General features: G+C 42.4%; 1 protein-coding gene across 1 annotated transcript; it reads left to right on the top strand.

Moving 5' to 3' along the window:
* The first annotated feature begins 1,404 nt into the window (after window positions 1–1,404).
* LOC148645484 (immunoglobulin superfamily member 22-like) lies at window positions 1,405–18,492 on the top strand. The gene is made up of 24 exons (XM_088610833.1): window positions 1,405–1,538; window positions 1,911–1,993; window positions 2,105–2,355; window positions 3,230–3,361; window positions 3,831–3,967; window positions 6,200–6,299; window positions 6,971–7,007; window positions 7,278–7,455; window positions 8,376–8,489; window positions 8,973–9,135; window positions 9,222–9,497; window positions 9,823–10,107; window positions 10,466–10,590; window positions 10,890–11,031; window positions 11,566–11,862; window positions 12,303–12,605; window positions 13,227–13,400; window positions 13,558–13,686; window positions 14,974–15,270; window positions 15,540–15,628; window positions 15,882–16,074; window positions 16,977–17,276; window positions 17,649–17,975; window positions 18,224–18,492. Exons 3-24 carry the CDS (start codon window positions 2,223–2,225, stop codon window positions 18,289–18,291), a joined length of 3,999 nt encoding a protein of 1,332 aa, XP_088466959.1. The 5' UTR covers window positions 1,405–1,538; window positions 1,911–1,993; window positions 2,105–2,222; the 3' UTR covers window positions 18,292–18,492.
* Window positions 18,493–18,844: the final 352 nt, after the last annotated feature.

Raw genomic sequence — 18,844 nt, 5'->3', positions numbered from 1 at the left:
GTTCCACACTAATAAGAATGGTGATATTGATCAAATTAAGGTTTACTGGATCAGTTTTCTCCGCTCCCTTAAGCTCTTGATAATTGTAAGAGATTTACAGAACACGGTAGGTTCTGGACTCTAATTAGAGTTGGAAACCCGTGAGCCATAAAGTTGACCTCAATGTCTCTTTCAGTGTGAAAGCATATACATGAAGTTCACACATTTACTCAAATCTAAAACTTTATTAGCAGAAACACTGCAGTTTTCTGGTATGTGGATGGCACTGGCATGACAGCAATGCTTTCAGCTGCCTGAGTTGGGGAAAGACTTCAGGGCCCAAACATTCAAGGATCTGTCAGTCAGCTGTGGCAGAAGGAATATCATTTCCATTTCCAGCAGCAAGTGGGACCTGTGGGGGCAGTTCTGAAGTGTGAGTCATGAGACTCAAGGAGCTTGGAAAAAAACACAAGAGAGCTGAGAAGCTAAAAGCTGAACCTATGAAAACCACCTATTTCAGGACTGTTAAATCTGTTCCTCCTTAAAAACTATACAGCTTGCCTGCCCTTGAAGAAACAAAGCCTGACTGTCAGATGTTCGTTATTATTTTTTTTCTGGAATAATAAATAATGGTTTGGCAGGGAGACACAAATTAATTGACAGACTGCAACTGCTATGTAAACAAAATTATCTCTGCAGAAGAGATGGAACAGTTTTATTTAAGGCTCTAATGCACAAAAATGAATGGGTGCTATACCCAGTTCAGCAGAAAAACGTTTCTTAATTGTACAAGAATATTCTGTTGAAGGGTATTTTTCCTGGGTTAATACAGATCTGTTTTTCACTATTTTGACAGTCAAGAAAAGGGAGAAATGCACAATAAGATTTCTGGTTTGTTTCTTATTTTAGTGTTTATTGAGCATTTTAAGACTTAATAAGCTGCATATTACACATAACCATATTAAGATGATAATCACCAAATAATAATAATCACACTAGCAGGTGCCTCTTTTTTTACTTTGATCTTGTATAATACATGAATTAAACCCATCCCAGTATACACCCAGCAACCATTTGGAATTATAGCTGCTCAAAAAAGGCTAATTTGTGAACAACATCTGTCCTACTTCACCAATAAAAGGGGGTTGAAAAAGTCATTTGCAGTTTAAGGAATCAAAAGACAGTGGAATTATATGACTGACATTTATAAATGTTTACTTTGAGGTAAGGCCTACTGTTGCAGGAGTGTAGAGTGCCAGACATGAAGTCAAAGCGTTTCACCAGTGCTAAATGAAAATCCTCTTTAAATATTTTTCCTAGGGGACCCCAAGAAAGTAAAACGCTGAGTCGAGTGTGGCTGCAGTAAGTGAATCTGACACAAGGGACTGGTGCTAATTTCCTCAGACCATCTTCCCCTCCACAGGGCCATATTTGTGCAAGGCTTGGAGTGAGCAGGCGATTGCCAGGAACAGGGGAGAGATACACAGGCTGGAAGAGTGAAGACCTGCCGCACATCTCTACATCAAACTCTCCGTGCAAGCCTGTCTCTCCAGGACTAGGTAACAAAAACCATATCTGCGTTATCCAGCTGTTACAACCCGGTAAAGAGCAATGTTTAGGGAGGGAAGATACGTTTTTATATGCTTATCGAATGAAAAGCGTTGCTTTTAAATGATATTGTGTACTGTGTATTTAATATCAGTTAGAAAATGATTGCAAACCCAAGAAGCAGTTAAAGATGTCAATCAGGCATGTGTGACATCTTTTCCCTCTTGTATTCATGCAGAATTTACCACTGAGTGTTACGTTTAAAGATGGGTGTGCCCTGATTCGCAGCTGATCATCAAATGTAATTCATTATGCGGCATTCAGGGAGGGAGAAAAGGGAAACTGTGCAACTTTTAATGCAACTTAAAAGTTTTTATGTGCAGGCTGAAGACTGGACAGCTACAGCGTAAAGGGTAGCACCTACTTCTAACCAGAGCCGTGTGAAAGGAATCTGTCTGGATTGAAGGTAACCTTTTCAACAGGCTATTTGTTTAAATACAGCTCTTTGAATTTTCCGCCATCTTTATCCCAGGGCATTGTCTGTAATTATGATTTTGTGGTCTGTCTCTACGTACAGTGGAAGAAAAGTGAAGGACTTTGGGAAGCAGAACCTGGGTTTTGATTGTGTTGAACACTCCTTCAGTGGTGTTATTGTGTAGTTTGCCTACTGAGATTTTTAAGCCTCTAGCGTCGCCATGGCTACCAAGATCCTCCATTCTTCTGGGGGAATGATGCGTTCCGAAATCCAGATGAGTTCCTCCTCCAGCACCACCACCACCACCACCACCAAGCTCCGAAAGGTGTCCCAAACATCGAAGGTTGTGGAGGGTAAGGACAGAGGCTGGGCATCTTGTCTCAAATTACTGGATTATGCAGACATTTTGCTGTTGCTCAAAAAGTAGGGATGTTCGAAGCACTGTACTGGGTAGCATGGGGGTGCAGTAGCTGGCATTGCACCGAAGCCCCGGGCTCAATTCCCGGCCTGGGGTGCTATCTGTGTGGAGTTTGCATGCTCTCCCATCCAGTGCCGGTGTGGGTCTCCTTCTTGTGCTCCGGTTTCCTCCCACAGTCCAAAGATATACTGGTGTATTAATTGGCTTCTGGAAAAATGACCCTTAGCGTGAATATGTTCATTTCTGTATGTCTTCTCTGTGATAGACACACAGACACGAACACACGGGGGCCCATCCTCCCATGAGCCCCTTTGAGTCCCACTACAGGCTCTGAATTGGAAAAAGCAGCTAGATCATTGATGGATAGATACAGTAGATGGATGATCACTGTACTGTCTTATATTATAATACAATCTACATTACTGATACTGGCCAGATAAACCTGTTAGTATTGCAGGAAAATAAGTATTTTTTATCTAAATTTGGTTAGAATAAACTTCTCTTTAAATTTTTCAAATGTTACAAATACAATAAAAATCTCTTGTTACAGAAATATTTGTATTTATTTAAAGTTGACAAGCCTATTTTTTTTTGTCCATACTTCAGGCAATATATCAAAATAGCAATATCAACATTTTTGTACCAGGTCCTTTGGCATATTTCAGGTGTCTCTGAAGACTCGGATGTTCTACATTTAGTGTTTACAAATGCTGGTCCCCGAGCTAGCCATAGATGGGAAGTGGGAAGATGATAATTACAAGATTAAATAAATGTTATTAATTTGTTGCTGTGTCTATTGTGTTGTTCAGAACAATCGATACAGCGCAAGACATCGGCCACAGTGGAGTCCTTCAGCCTGGTTCAGAAGTCCTTTGAGATACCTGCAGGAGAGAGTGTTCCAGGATTTGAAGAGAAGCCACATGCCATCACTGCTCAGGAAGGTGTGGAGATGACATCCAAATCCCTTTGCACTGTGCATACTGTATACAGACCACCTACTTTTATGGGATTTTTGGACTCAGAAGCTTTAAGCAAGCAGGGAATTAAGAAATTAAATAATAAAAAAGACAAGAGACTTCTAACTGCACACTTCTGCACATGTTTTATAACTGTCTCGCTACGATATAGTTTATACCATGGTTCTTTAGCTGAAATAATATGAGACTGATTCTATAGAATCAACTTACTGTACCTCCTCTGGACTTCAGAAGAATTTCTTAAGTTGGCCCATTAGTTCATTATATGGCTCACAAATTAAATACAGCGCTTTACTGTACGGTGAACACTAAACACTTCAAAAACCCATTGGTGAAAGGTCAGAGGAGAAGTAGACCAGAGAAGACAGTCAGGAATATCGATATACTATATAGGAATATTTCCTATCCTCCAGCTCTTTTCTGTTTCTTCCAGGGGCCAAGATTGCTTTTAAAGCCAAGGTGACTGGGAACCCCAAGCCCACTGTGACTTGGAAGAGAGATAGTGGGAAGCCCTTAAGAGAAGGGGTTGAGACCTTCTTCGACACCATCGCTAAGGAGTACGTGCTGAAGGTACTGTGTCACCTCTGTGGCTTCCTCACAAAAGTAGCAGAAAGAAGAGGGAGGGTAACACCCTTGAACAACATTATTAATCTCCACAAACACTCTCGTACTGTTAGTATCTTATTACACATTCCCAATTAATTCTATCAACCAGTGTAATCCAACAGTGCCAACAGTATATTTAGCAGCAATGGTACTCTTCAGTCAATTTCGCATTTGAGCTACAAAATACTGCATTTGAGTTTACAGTCTCAACTGAAGGACTCTTACAGGCATTAATTAGTGGTCAACTGAGATGCCCATCAGTTGTCAGAGTTGACAGGAAATTATGCACCTTAAGGAGGCAGAAAGTTGACACCATTACGTTTAACATCTCAGAAAACAGACAGCACTGCCTCCCACTCTGCCTGGGAAACCTTTAATCAGCTTAAAAGACTATTATTTAACAATTAAGTTAACTAGTGGGTGCTAACATATGTATCTCTGTGAGCCATCTGTTTCATGGAGCAGTGGCGCTTGCTTACCTCTTGCGTCTCGATCCCCTGCTGCCACCTCCTGCTCAGAGAGGGAACTACAACCTTCCTGAGGCAACTACAACTTTACCTCGCGTTCCCACAGCCGAATCTACGGGGAGGGGAGGGCATTGCTGGCATCGAGGGAAAAATAATGTGCATCTCGTGATTACGAGAGTTTATCTCACAATTACGAGAAAGTTCATCATCTCGTAATTACGAAATAGTAAATGATCGCGTCCTTAATAACTCACGTGATATCACAATTGTCATAAAATACCTGTAATAGCACTACAGTAGTTGACTTTAAGTTTTAAGCAGTGGATCGAATGCACGGTATCGTCTTTCTTGTTGAAGGATACGTCTGTGTGCCCTCGTGCTTATAATGATTATGTTCAAATGAGCAAAAAATATATAACATTTCATTATAACTTAATCATAGCCGAAAGCACGTCCGTGTACCTTCTGCATCGTAGGACACTGTTATGAACACTAAACCTAGTCTAAACCCAGCTGACCTCTTGGTAGTTTGTAGGTGCTGTCATTGCACAATGTAATAGGTCTGAACTGATCATTTTGATCTCGTAATTACATGATAATGTACTATCTCGTAATAAGAGATACTCTTATTATATCGTAATTACAAGATAATGTACAATAGTGACTCGAAATAGATAATTTCCATAATAGAAGATTCACATGAAATATTTTCAGCAATGCTCTTCCGTGCAAAACAGCAAGAGGGGGGAGAAATATTACAAAATGCAGGAAAACCTTAAATGTATTGATGAGATCGGATCAATAGCTGTCAGAGGAATTAGGTCACGGGCTCAACCAGTGTTAATCTTTTAACAAGATTCCAGAATGCCGAGTCTCATTACTGCACAGCTAGAACACTCCTTTCTACTACACTGCTGATAATAAAACTAAATTTTAATCCTTTATTAAAAATTTATGACCCAAGATCTCCAGCCTACAGGCCGTCCAACAGCAGTAACAACACCACGCACACAGACTTCCCTTCACTCACGAACTCACGCTGGGGGAAGACACAGTACCTTGTTATTAATATTGACGATTCCACTCAAGGAGATATTGAACACAAGGGTATAATAGGGTAGCCGATAAAGACATGCATGACATACATTGAGCAGCTGACAGCAATATAACAAATGCAATAAATAATTTTGTTTTCTTAGTCAAGTTCATGTGCACAGTTGGAACCGCAGTCTTTCAGTAATGTGCTCTGGTGTCCACTAGATAGACCTCTGTTGCCCGTGTGCGATGTGCTCTCCTCAATGTCGTGCTGTTGGTGCAGGCCACGTTCACCACAGCAGTTAAAACAGCTAAATCTGTGGAAAACTCTGTGCTTCTTCCAGAATGGCTGCCTCTCTTTGCACAGCCACAAACAAAAAGCAAATTATATATTTCTCTAACTGAGAAAGACACTGTAGATTATATATATTTCATAGGCATAACAAACTTTAGCAGAGAGAAATCTGCAGAAACACAGCAGTTGAAAATGAATACCTTATTTATGAATAATACACTTAAGATACACTTACTAAAGGTCCCACTTTACTCCTCTTTCAGTTAAATATAACATGTGGTTCTAAGAAAATTTGACTGACTGAATTAGTTGTTAAATATATAGGAGAAATAATGTCTTAATTGATAGTAGTTTCAGTTCAGTTCAACTGTCCATGCAATTTGTCTCTTCTCTTCACAGATTAGGAATCTTGCCATGGAAGATGCAGATAACTACAAGTGTGTTGTCTCCAATGATCACGGTGATGCAATCTACACAATGTCACTCATTGTTACTGAAAGTACGTTCCCATAATGAACATTTTTTTGTTTTCAAGGCCAGAGTGAGAAATTCATTCAGCCATGCAAGTCAGACATCTAATCTAATTATGAGGGAGAAGCTCAGTATGGTTCTGCCTCACGGACTGGGAGTTGTGCACATCGCAGGAGTAAGTCAGCGGTGTCGAACACAGTGAAAACTTTAAATCTAATTAATTTAAATTACAATCTGCGGAAGGCAAAGATGCCTTGTCTTCTGTGCTGCCTGGCTTCTATAACAAGGCAGTCAATGAATGAGACAGGTTCAGCCTTGTGTAATCAATAACTACTTCAAAAACTTTCTAAAGTATTTCAATACATACTTTTTTTACTTGTTGAGAAAAACCCTGCCTAGGAACAGATTTGGCAGTTTTGATTTTTAGCCCTTCAGCTGTGAAAATAACACCCTGGTTCCTTCTGGTAACAACATCCTGGTACTGTATTTTCCAGTGTGTCTTTACCTATCCTCCATTCAGTCAGGTGAAATTTACTGTAGATGAATCTCTTGCATGGGAACAAAATGAAACTTTTGCTATGTTGAACACCAGTAGTGTAGCTTTTGTTTTACCTTACTTATATTTAATATTTACCTTACATCAAATTTGTTTTTATTAAAATATATATTTATTTATATATTTACCTGCTTATCTTGCAGATCCACAGGTGGACTTCAAGAAGATGCTTAAAAAGCGGTATGTGTTCTATTCTTGTGCTGTGTAACATGTGCTCAACAGTAGCTGCTCAGTCACGATTTGTCTTTGAGACAGGAAGCAGCTCTTATGAAAAGGAAGAACAGGGATGAAACATTTGCAAAGAAGGGGGTTTGGCAGATTGTCTGGTTTTTGTGAACTGGATACATGGAGGTGTCTGAGACGTGTGGTCCATCGTCCCACTAGACAGGCCTCTAGCCTTTACACGGACTCCTCTGCTGATGTAGCAGGACTCATATTCCTTCCCTGCAGGGGTGCCCCTGCTCCCAAGAAGGAGGAGAAGCGCCACATCACCGAGGAAGAGATGCTGAAGATCCTCTCCGGAGCGGAAAAAAAAGACTACGAGAGGATCTGTGCTGAGCACGGTTTCACCGACTTCAGAGGAATACTAAAGAAACTCAAAGAAATGAAGAAGAAAGTGGACGTGGAGGTACTAGCATGACTGTAGCCAGGCCAGCACCCTCTGACATCTGAGGTTAAACTTACAGTATCACTACAGAGCAGGGGATCTCCAAGTGCAGCCATTGTAGCCCAATCTATTGGGCCAGCAATTCATAGTACTGGACCAGTTAGTTCTGAATATAATAACTGTAAACCTTTCTGCACTAAATTCATACAATGGAGGTTAAGAACCATTGTGATAAATGGTTGCAAATTGCATATACAGTAAAAAGGCTAAACAGAGACAAAATATAGAAATTATCAGGTATCTCTGGGTGATAGGGTGATCCAAAATGAAATCGGGAGGTCTATTATTAAACATGATGAAGCCTGACGTTTTACCTCAATAGGACTGAGGTTTTTACCTCAATAAGACTCTTGAAACCATCATTTACATTTAAACTTTTATTACTTTGTTTTTTAATTTTCATTTTAATTTTTAACAGCATTATTCTAGTTAAGGGCTCTTTAGTATTACAGATTCTATAGTAAACACACCAGCCACAGATGAACATGCGGTAGACAGATTTCTGACTGTGCCACTAGAGGGACATGTTTTATAAATTTAGGCCTGAAACCAGTATAAGAAACAAAGTGAAACAGCATTGACATTCAGCAATAAACCTAAATACGTTTTAATGTGTAACTTTGAAGATTGGGAGCATCACTCCATTGTTCCTTTCCCATTTCAAAATTGTCTCAATCTTTAAATTACTATTACAGCCACAGCTCTCAACTCACTCCATTATTCCCGGACACCCTGAAGCAGGCCAGCTTTTAAAGTTGCCCCTAAACTCAGATGTTAAAGGGGCCCCATGGCTAGACGTAGAAAACACTGCTGTTAACATGTTAGGATAAGTCACCAGAGTAACACAACTGGGTTGAGCTCTTCCTTGTTGGCTACTGCAGATGGTGAAAGTGCTGAAACCTCTGGAAGACATAGAAGCTAAAGCAGACACCAACATCGTGTTTGACACCATCCTGGAGCTGAAGGATCCCAACCTCAAGATGATGTGGTTCAAGGTAAAATCTGTGATGAATAAAAATGACAATGAAGATATGTTTCCACTTTTTCCTTTGGTGCAATCCATTTCTTCAACAGAGAGCAATGTGATAGCTGCCCTCCTGATATAAAGAAATGATACTTGTTTTGGTGTGTATAGCAACAGTTGCTTAACCCATATTTTTTTGGTTCCTGGTCTGGGTGTGTTAGCATTTTTCCCTTCATTTGATTGACATGGTCTTCAGATTTAACTTTTAAACATTCTGGCCAGTCACACAAATGGAGTGGAGTGCACAAATATGGATGGAAAAAGTCATCACAACAATGATTGACAGTCTGGGAGGGTGAAAGACAGTGAACGAGTGAATGTTAATTAATATGGAATTCTGTGCTTTCCGGCTTTCAATATGGAAGCCTATAATACATGGCCATGGTGTATTATTAATTATTTTATTTCCTTTGCTCTACATCCTTGAATCCGTTTTGGGGCTTCTCCACTGTAGGGGGATGAGCCTCTGAGGACCCAATACTCTCTTGGCAAGTATGAGTTGAAGCAAATGGGAACCAAGTACCAGCTGTTTATCTCCAGTGTCACTCTGAAGGACAGTGGCACCTATAAGCTGGTAGTTGGAGACAAGACCCTTACTGCCAAGCTCAGTGTAATAGGTAAATCCAATTCGTACATCACAGCACATTGAGAGCAATTGTCATACAGTTGTCATAAATCTGCTCCCTTTTCTGTTTGCTCCCAGATGAGCCTCTAAAGTTCCTGACAGAACTGAAACCCATCCGAGTGAATGAACGCCAGACAGCTGTGTTTGAGGTGCGACTCTCAAAGAAGAGCGACCTTCCTCTTGTGTGGAAGGTCAGGGGCAAGGAGGTGAAGAGGGATGAAAAGTTTGACGTATCTGTGTCTGCGGACGGCCTCACCTATACTCTCAAGATCAAGGACGTGCGCCCAAGTGACATTGGAGAATACAGCATGAGCATTGGAGATATGACAGCTTCCACACAGCTCTTTATTAACAGTATGTCCTGCCATGTGAATGACGCTGATGTGTTTTTCTTATTAAAATTATGTCAGAAGTAGCCATTTTATGTGTTTTGTGCTCCAAATCTTGTCAATCAAATCAGTAAGACATTCCTCCTGATGATTTCAAATATGAAACACAAATTACTTCAGTAGAATTGGCTGCAGGCTTCTCGGTATCTCTTGAGCAGACATTTACGAAACCACGTCAGGAAGTAAATACTGCAGCACAATCAGGCGATTGCTTAGGTTTAAATCAGCTGTTTGTTACATGTGTTATTCTGGTTTGAAATGGACATTTTCAATCTACATTTAATCCCTAGGAATTCCTATCAAGTTCGTCAGCCACCTCAAAAATGTGAGGGTGAAGGAGAAGAGTAAGGCCAGGCTGGAGTGTGAGCTGAGCTCCAAGGACGTGTTTGTCAAGTGGCTGAAGGATGGCCGAGAGATAACCCACAATCCTCAGTATACCTTCATACGGGAGGGCAAAAGAGCAGAGCTGATAATTGATGACTGTGACCTGGCTGACAGCGGAGAGTACGCGATTGTGGCCACACAGGAGAACGATGCCCAGGAGTATGTGAGCTCTTCTAACCTGACAGTGGACGGTATGTTGCAGGATTCAGTACTTTCACATCTGATAGATTGGACTAAACACCTTATTACCGTGGCCTCTTTAAGGACACTAACTTGATTTTGAGAACACAGTTTACTTTGGGAAAGCCAATAAAACTCCCAGTCCTTCTTTTTGTCAATCATATCTTTAGAGGCTTATAAAAGACAGTATAGAGCCTTACTATATTAACATGGGTACCCCCAAATACAGTGGAAGTTCTGGTGTTACTTCCAAATGTGTTATTTGATGAGCCTACAGAAGCTTAAGATTAAGATGAGAAACACTTTTTGAAAGTGTAAACATTATTAAGTAGGGTCCAGTGATGGTATTTCTGTTTCCTGCCTGCACAGAGCGCTTTGCCACAGTGAAGAGTGGTATGTCAGATGTCCAGTGTCCCACCGGATCTCCAGCTGAGTTATGTGTAGTTTTGAATGATGAGAAGGTAGATGGAGTCTGGCTGAAAGACGGCAATCCGGTAAGATTCAGTCCCAACAAGGAGGCATCACCAGTCTGCTTACTGACTCTGCTCAGGAGGTTGTTCAGGTGCATACTCAATGACACCCAGAAGCTGAGGAACTACTGTATATCATAAGACTAGTCATTGGAAGCACTGGCACAGGACTTTAACAGTTGTAGGGTGCAGTGTAAAGCAGGTTTGACTAGCAGTTTCACTTTGTCTGAGGAGAGCCTGGGGTTGATGTTGATCTTCGTGCATGTTAAAAATGGCAGACCATTGACCTACTGACCTCAACTTACGAACCTGTTTTTTTTCAGGTAACAGACATGAGCGGGGTGCAGGTGGTGAAGCAGGGAGCTGTGCACAAGTTAATTTTTACCAATGTTGGAGATGCACATGAGGGCAAGTACACCTTCATGTCCAAAGGTGCAGAGAGTGAGGCAGTGCTTGCCATAGCAGGTGTGTTGCTTGTGCACTTGTGACTGTGCAACCCTACCCTTTCTGAACACGTTAATCCTGGACACTTCTATTGAAAATTAGTTTTACATTTTACCCATTGAATCATGTGGAAATGTTGCTCTTGCCTGTGAGATGGAACATTATTGTTAAATAGATATATCCATTGCACATTTTAGACGCCCTCTGATATTTATTTTTTTAAATGGCCCAATAGGAAATCTTCGTTGACACATCAGTTTTATATATTTGCTTTTTACTTGATAGTATGAGTCCACTAAAGACACGATCATCCCTAAACACCATCAAAATTTACTGAAATTAAGATTCAAGTTGTAGTTTTGTGAACACATGACTCAGTCCATATTAGCATTTTGAACAGTCAGTATTTTGGGAATCGTGACAGGAAGCCAGCAGGTCATTACTGGGTAAAATACCTCCGCATTTGTTAATCAATTCATCAATGCACACATAAAGACAACACAGTGAATGGTCATTGAAAATTGCAGTGTCCTTGTTATATCCTTCTTTCCATAGACCCTCCAGTAATTGACCCCACCATGCTGGAGGTTCTGGGGGCCCATCCAGTAACAGTGAAGGCTGGACAGACTGCCAACATAAAAATCCCCTTTAAGGGCAAGCCTGCGCCTAAGATCACCTGGTACAAAGATGGCATTGAGATGATGGACGATAATCGCACAGTAGTGGAGAAGCACCCGGATTGCACAACGCTGATACTTCACAAGTGCGCGCGGGAGGACAGTGGCGCGATCACGCTGAAACTCAAGAGCGACTGTGGCACGGCCATCGCTAACCTGCACCTGAACGTCGTCGGTGAGTTTAGGATGCAGACCTATTCGCCTGAAGATAATAAATTTTCATTGGACCACCCAAAGCTTTATGAGGTTTGCTGCCAATTCTATTTAAAATTAACCCTTATAAACTAATAGGAACCAAAATGAGCTGGCCTCAGGAGCCTTATCTGCAAGGCCTTCTTTTGTTCTTGTAACTCTCTTATTTCCCTTTGCGGCAGTTGCATTGAAAATCAGTGCACCCGGTAAAAATGCATTTTGTGTTTTTGTATTGTGACCTAAACTGTTGGCCTGTGGAACCCCCGATCACACTGGTAGCTAAAGCTCTGTTAACTGCTGGTAATTTTGAAGTTAAGTGAGTTGGCTGCTGCTTTCATTAGCTCGGTGTGTCGCAGCAAGGAGATGCTGTGCAGGACGTTGCAAGTACAGTAGCTGTTGAACGGCTTGCCCACTGCTTTGCAGATAAACCCAAGCCCCCACAGGGAAAGGTGGAGTTCCTGGAGCGGTCGGGGAAGTGCATCAAGATGAAGTGGAAGGCTCCACGTGACAACGGCGGAAAGCAGGTCACCAGCTTCATCATCGAAAGGAAGATTGTTGGCAAGAAGTCCTGGATAAAGATCGGAGAGGTGGACAGCAAGCTGACCTCCTTCAGCACAGACAAGGTGGAGGAGGGCCGCGCCTACCAGTTCCGCATCCGAGCTGTCAACTCGCAGGACATCAGTGATCCACTGGAGACAGAGGAGGTCTTCGCCGGAGAGCCCATCGGTGAGTCAGGGTGGAGCAGGGAAAGTAAAACTATTCTATACGCATGAATAGTTCAACATGCTACAGTAAAAGGACCTCAGCTAGTAATTTCCTTTTATTCAGAAAAAAGAGAAAAGGAACAATAGGAGGGACGGGGGAGAGGGGAAAGAAAGAAAAGGATGTGAGAGAAAAGGATTAGAAACAGGAGCTATTCTACAGCTGCTCCATATGACTATGTTACTCACGCCTGGCAGCTTCAATGGCTAAAAAATTCCCCATTTCCATTTACTTACTTGAATCTTAGGTCCTGATTTGGACTTTTTCAAACTTGGTCTTGTTATTCCAATACAAAAATTTGTACTTTTATTACTTTTATTATAATAGTAATAAAAGTACAATGGATGAACAAATACCTAACAAACATGTTAAATTACTAAAGGAGTTGCATGATAATTTTTAAAGGTTTTTTTGTTATATATTGTTTTGTTATATAATGTATATATTGAGTTGTTTTATATTGTCTGTGCAAAAACTGTATTTTTGTTGTTGTAAACTCATCAGTCTCTGGGTTTACAGCCGCTGTACAGCCGCTGTAGAGGTTTTAGCCGTGCACTCCTCTGTGCTCTCTCTCTCCCTCTGCAGAGCCCCCCGGAATGGCCTCCCAGCCACAGATTCTAGACGTGACGAAGGACGCGGTGACTGTGACCTGGAGCCCCCCCGCTCAAGATGGCGGCGCCCAGGTGCTGGGCTACATCATCGAGAGGAGGAAGAAGGGCAGCAGCATCTGGGTGCCAGTCAACAAGGAGCTTGTGCAAGGTCAGCGCAGCGTGAATCTGTCTCTTGTCCCACACCTGGAGCGATCATATCTATCATATCTATCTATCATATCATTCCAGCTATCCTGGGTGAATTCTGTAAACAGTTTGCATTCGTTTTGAAGGAGATTCTAAACTGCAGTTTGCTTGTTCACCAGACACCAAGTACAAAGTGGATGGGCTGGTGGAAGATATGGAGTATGAGTTTCGTGTCACCACTGTTAACAGGGCAGGGCCAGGAACTCCCAGCACTGCCTCAAACTCTGTTAATGCAAAAGATCCCATCCGTAAGTATCACTGGTTAGTAAAACCCCAAAGACCTGCTTTGTCATCATAAAAAAAGTCAAAACATTCTAATGATCCTTCTCACACAAAATGTTTTTTCACCCCCATTTTCCTATTATTTATTTGAAGAAATAAGAAATTCCAAATTTCAATGATGAAAGGGAGAAAAAATAATAATGTTCCCCACAGAGGTGGCAGGTTGCTTGCTTGTGTTCAACTGATTTTTCTTGTATCAAGTTCACTTCCCCTGTGCACTTCTTATGTTTTACCAGCTTGTTCAGGGGTTATTGGTATGAAAAAAGTTAGATTTTGAAGCAGAAACAACAACAACAATAGGTAATAAGGCATTGCCAATACAGAGCACATGCAATCTGTTCCCTGGATTGAACCATCATCCAAGGATCGTCTCTGGAGATCCCAAGCCAGGCAGGTGAACCTCAGACTGTTTAGGATGAAAGACTTGTCCTTGACATGGGAGCTCTCAACACTCCTTTCCATTCAGGGGTGTGACATCATCCCTACGGGTTCAGCTATACATTCACCAAAAGCCAGGTGTTCACGTTTGAAACACAAATAACCAAAATATGCTGGAGTGGAGTTTGAGGAATAACTTTTTAGCTCACACACCAACAGTACGTTTCATCTCCTTTCATTAATGTTGATGTGAATTCAGTATGATGAGATAAGATCACTTTATTGGCCATATACAGGACAATATCTTGTATTAGGAATTTGTCATTTCACATACCCAACTTGCTCTCCATGAGACACACAGACAGGAAGAGAAGTCTGGGGTCAGAGCGCAGGAAGTCAGCCATTGTACAGCACCCCTGGAGCAGCTGGGGTTAAATAATTTTATTAGCCATTTACAATTTCTTGCATTAGGAATTTGTCTTTTCGCATACCCCAGTGTCCATGAGACACACAGGGCCTTGCTCAGGGGCCCAACAGAGTAGGATTCCTCTGCCAGCTGCAGGATATGAACCAGCAACCTTCCACCCACAGGTGCAGATCCATAGCCACAGAGCCACTGCCATCCTAATGTGTATAGTACTTATATCTTGGGTGTGTTTTAATTACTGTGGAAGAAAATGTATTTTTTCAATTGAACAGATTGCATACATAGTGGTCAGTAATCTGCTGCGTTTCTTTATATAACAGGGTGATGGACTTTAATAATACCAGTAAAAGTGTGGCAGGAAGCAAAACCATTTCAATCTGCAGGTTGACATATACGGTACATGGCCAAAGGGCCAAGAAGAAGCTGATGAAAGTGTCTGCTTGTTAAGGTGCCCCTGGGCTGGTGAAAGACCTGCATGTGACAGACTCCTCCAACTCCTCCATTTCTCTGGGCTGGAACCCCCCAGAGATGGGCGACGAGCCCTCCGGCTACATCCTGGAGGTCCGTGCAGACGAAGCCAAGGAGTGGACCAAGTGCACCAAGATCCCCATCACTGGCACCAGCTACACAGTGGGCGGTCTGCAGGAACGCATGAAGTACTTCTTCCGCATTCGTGCAGTGAACGAGGGAGGCGTGGGGGAGCCTATCGAGCTGGACCAGGGGGTGCTAGCAATGCCCCCGCCGGGTGAGGAAAACTGCTTTCACACGTGACTGGAAAGAAACTGAACTGGCACAAACACACACATAAGCCTTGTGCTTCTGAGGGCACTGTGAGCACAACATTCACTACTAAGAGCCAAAGCACAGACATGGTTAGACTTACAAAACACTCACTTGTACCCAGTACTAAGTACTGTACTTCTTGTGGTGCTGGGAAAAAGCCCATAAATCACATCAACATGTAATCTATTGTTTTGATTCTAATGTTTCTTTCCCTTATTTCAATTCTCCCAGCCCCTCCCAAATTTGACATCCAAGCCAAGCTGAAAAACCAGATGGAGGTGCGAGCGGGGACTGCCCTGTGCATTCACGTCACCTTCAGTGTAAGTCTATGGTAAAATACTGTATGCCCAGCTGTCAGCCATAGGTCTTTATGTAGCATGTTCACGTGCCCCTGAACCTGGGCCTTCGCCTTAGATCATCGCAGCTGGGGTGCACCTGAGCAGGGGTAGGCGAAACTGGGCCAATGCACATCTACCAGTAGCTACAGTATATGGAATTATTGCAGAGAAGTAGGCAGAGCTTTGACTGGGTCTGGTGAGACGTGCCAGCTCTACAGTGTGCCTCGTCCTGCAGGGCTCCCCGCCGCCCACTGTGACCTGGCTGAAGGACGGGATCCCCACTAAGGGCAGGGAGACCATCACCAAGGGCAACAAGCACTCCCAGTTCCTGATCACCTCCTCGCAGCGCGCCGACTCCGGCGTCTACCGCATCAACCTGCGCAACGACTTCGGGGAGGCCTCCTACGACATCAAGGTCCGCGTTGCAGGTAGCCCCCTAGCTGACGAGCGAAGACCACACAAACAGGAAGATGTCTAAGATCGGGTATCTGTGCATGCTCAAAGCAGCAGAAGGCTGTAGTAGCACTCTTTCAGGATCATTAACGATCAGCCACCTCCCACAAGCTTATCCATCTATTCCTCCACACCTACCAAACAGACCACTAGCCCACTTTTTCCACCCACCATCAATAATTGAATACTTGAATAATTGATACCCAGTCTATTTACTGAAATTAGAGGCCCTTTAGCAGCTTCTATTGACGCATTTTCTTGACACATTGCAGTCCCTTCTTTGGCCAGTCTGCCTCAGATGTTTTGCTGATGTAATTCATTAATTTCCCCAGCACTCTTGAAAATGTAAATAAACTATCTGTTGAGTTATAAACTGGTCAACTACAATCATTAATTTTCTGGTATGAAATAAAGGTGAAATGATAAGGAGCAATTAAATTACAACAGGCAATTGCAACAGCTATTGTCTATGTCAGCTGCTTTTTTGAATCTCAGATAGTATTCTTAGATCACAAATATTGGTTAGACTACTTTGAATCCACAGTTACGGAGAGTGAAATCAACATACTGTATTCAAAAGAAAAAATCTAGCTTGTTGGGGGTGCTGGATGTATGAATTGGTCAACATTTATTTCTGTTCATCTACTTAAGTCCTCTGTAAGAAGAAAAAAACAATACAGATGAAATCTGAGGCACCAGAACTGATCAAGTTTAAACATAACCTCTCAAATAGTAATGTGGAACAGTTATCAAACCTTTTCGCAGGAGTTCATCATATTTATGTTCAAGCAATAAAAAAAGTGGAAAACATGTACTGTAAGTTTCCAGCCTACAGCCCTCGATGGTGTCCCACGTTCTTCTACATTGGCTTCCCTAGATTTTCCACGGCCCCCCAGCAACCTGAAGCTGGTGGAGGAGGTGCCCAACACAGTGACCCTCAAGTGGGACCACACCCCTGATGTGGCTGACGATGGCCAGGCGCACTATATCATCCTGAAGCGCGACGCAAGCACAGCCACCTGGTTCACCGCTGCTGACCGCGTCTTCAGCAACAAGTACACTGTCACTGGCCTTCTTCCTGGCCGCAAGTACTTCTTCCGGGTCATTGCCCGCAATGATATTGGGGACAGTGACCCCCTGGACTCCAAGGAGCCCTTCACCATAGCCAAGGAGAAAGGTGGGCAGTTGTACAGTAGAATATTATGAGTTGTAATAAGTAATTTGGTGGATTTGTGTGTTACGTTTGCAGTAACAGAACATATATGTCACAGTAAACCTTGTTTTCAAACTACGTTCTGACTGGTACAGCTGTAGGAGTAGTTTTACTTGCAGTAATTCTGGCTGTGAAATGCAGAGATTACACATATGTATTACACATATTAATACTGTAATGCCCCACCATGGCTCGTTTAAAAAAACAATAATGACAGCAAGTTTTGTTTTGACTGTATTACTCCAATCCACAAACCAGAATTATTCAAACAGTTTGTGAAATAAGGCACAATATTCAGAGAAAGCTGTCCTGTTATTCCTCGGTTGTGACCCACAGAGCACCTGAAGCTTCGAATGAAAGAGTACACGCTGAAAGATCTGTCCCAGAAGCCGGAGTTCATCGTGCCACTGAAGGACCACGCAGTGCGCCGTGGCAAGGACTGCACCATGAGCTGCGCCTTCTTGGCCATCCCCCAGCCCCAGGTCTCCTGGTTCAAGGGCGATGCCAAGATCTCCGAGAACCCCAAGTTCTGGCAGACCACTGCCAACGGAGTCTGCACGCTCACCATCCCCGCCTGCGATCAAAAGGACAGTGGAGAATACACCCTGGTGGTGGAGAACACTCTGGGCCAGGCCAAGTGCAAGTGCAACCTGGTTGTCTTTGGTAATTAGCGACTCGAATACCCATCGCACACACAAAATGACATTGCAGCGGGGCTTCCAGATCTCCAGGTATTTTTAGTCAGTTAATGACAAAGCCCTGACTCTACACAGGGCTGAACCCATATGTTTTCCCTTATCCTAAGCTCAATCAAACTTCAAAGATCAATCAGAATCGCGCTCACCAATAGAAATGTTTTTTTGCAGTATCGTCTCGGTTCCAAGTCTAATTGATGTTCTCGTTCTTAACAGATAAGGATGACAAGAGCTTTTTGGAGAGCCTGACAGAGCGCACTGGCAGAGGAAAGCACATCATGTGAAGAGTTGAATGGCCGGAGGGCAAGGTGTAGCAGTCTCTCTTACAGCACTGACCCTCTTGACTGGTTATCTTCAAAATAAATACTGGATATTGGTACGTTTAAAAAGCCAGAGTTGATGTCATTTTGTAGTGCTAACTCACTACTTTTGGGATTGTTCTGTGTTTGTCAATGCATAAACAGCTTGAGCTCTGCTGCTAGGTAGTAACTGTGTTTATGGTTTTTTTTTAAAAAAAAAGGTAAAGCAAACATCCAAAATAATATATAGTGCATGGTTTCTGTACTGACATTTTTGACCAAAGTACCTTTGCACTAAAATATGACATGTCTGTTTATTGCACAATTTAATCAGTCAGGCAGTATTTTGAGATATCACACTTTAAGCTGGGAAGATATTGAACACATACATTTTACAGTCAAGAAGATTCTTATAAAATTGCAACAGTCATAACTGGAAGTGAAGCTTAACAAAATGGCACCTTCACAGTAAATTTGTTAAATATATTCAAGAATGAAATGTATTTCTAACATGGGTTTACACAATCCTTTTCATTCA

This window comes from Lepisosteus platostomus, chromosome 18 (genome assembly GCF_059453375.1).
Source record: "Lepisosteus platostomus isolate fLepPlt1 chromosome 18, fLepPlt1.hap1, whole genome shotgun sequence".
NCBI classification, from domain to species: domain Eukaryota; kingdom Metazoa; phylum Chordata; class Actinopteri; order Semionotiformes; family Lepisosteidae; genus Lepisosteus; species Lepisosteus platostomus.
This window is presented reverse-complemented; position numbering and strand designations above follow the sequence as displayed.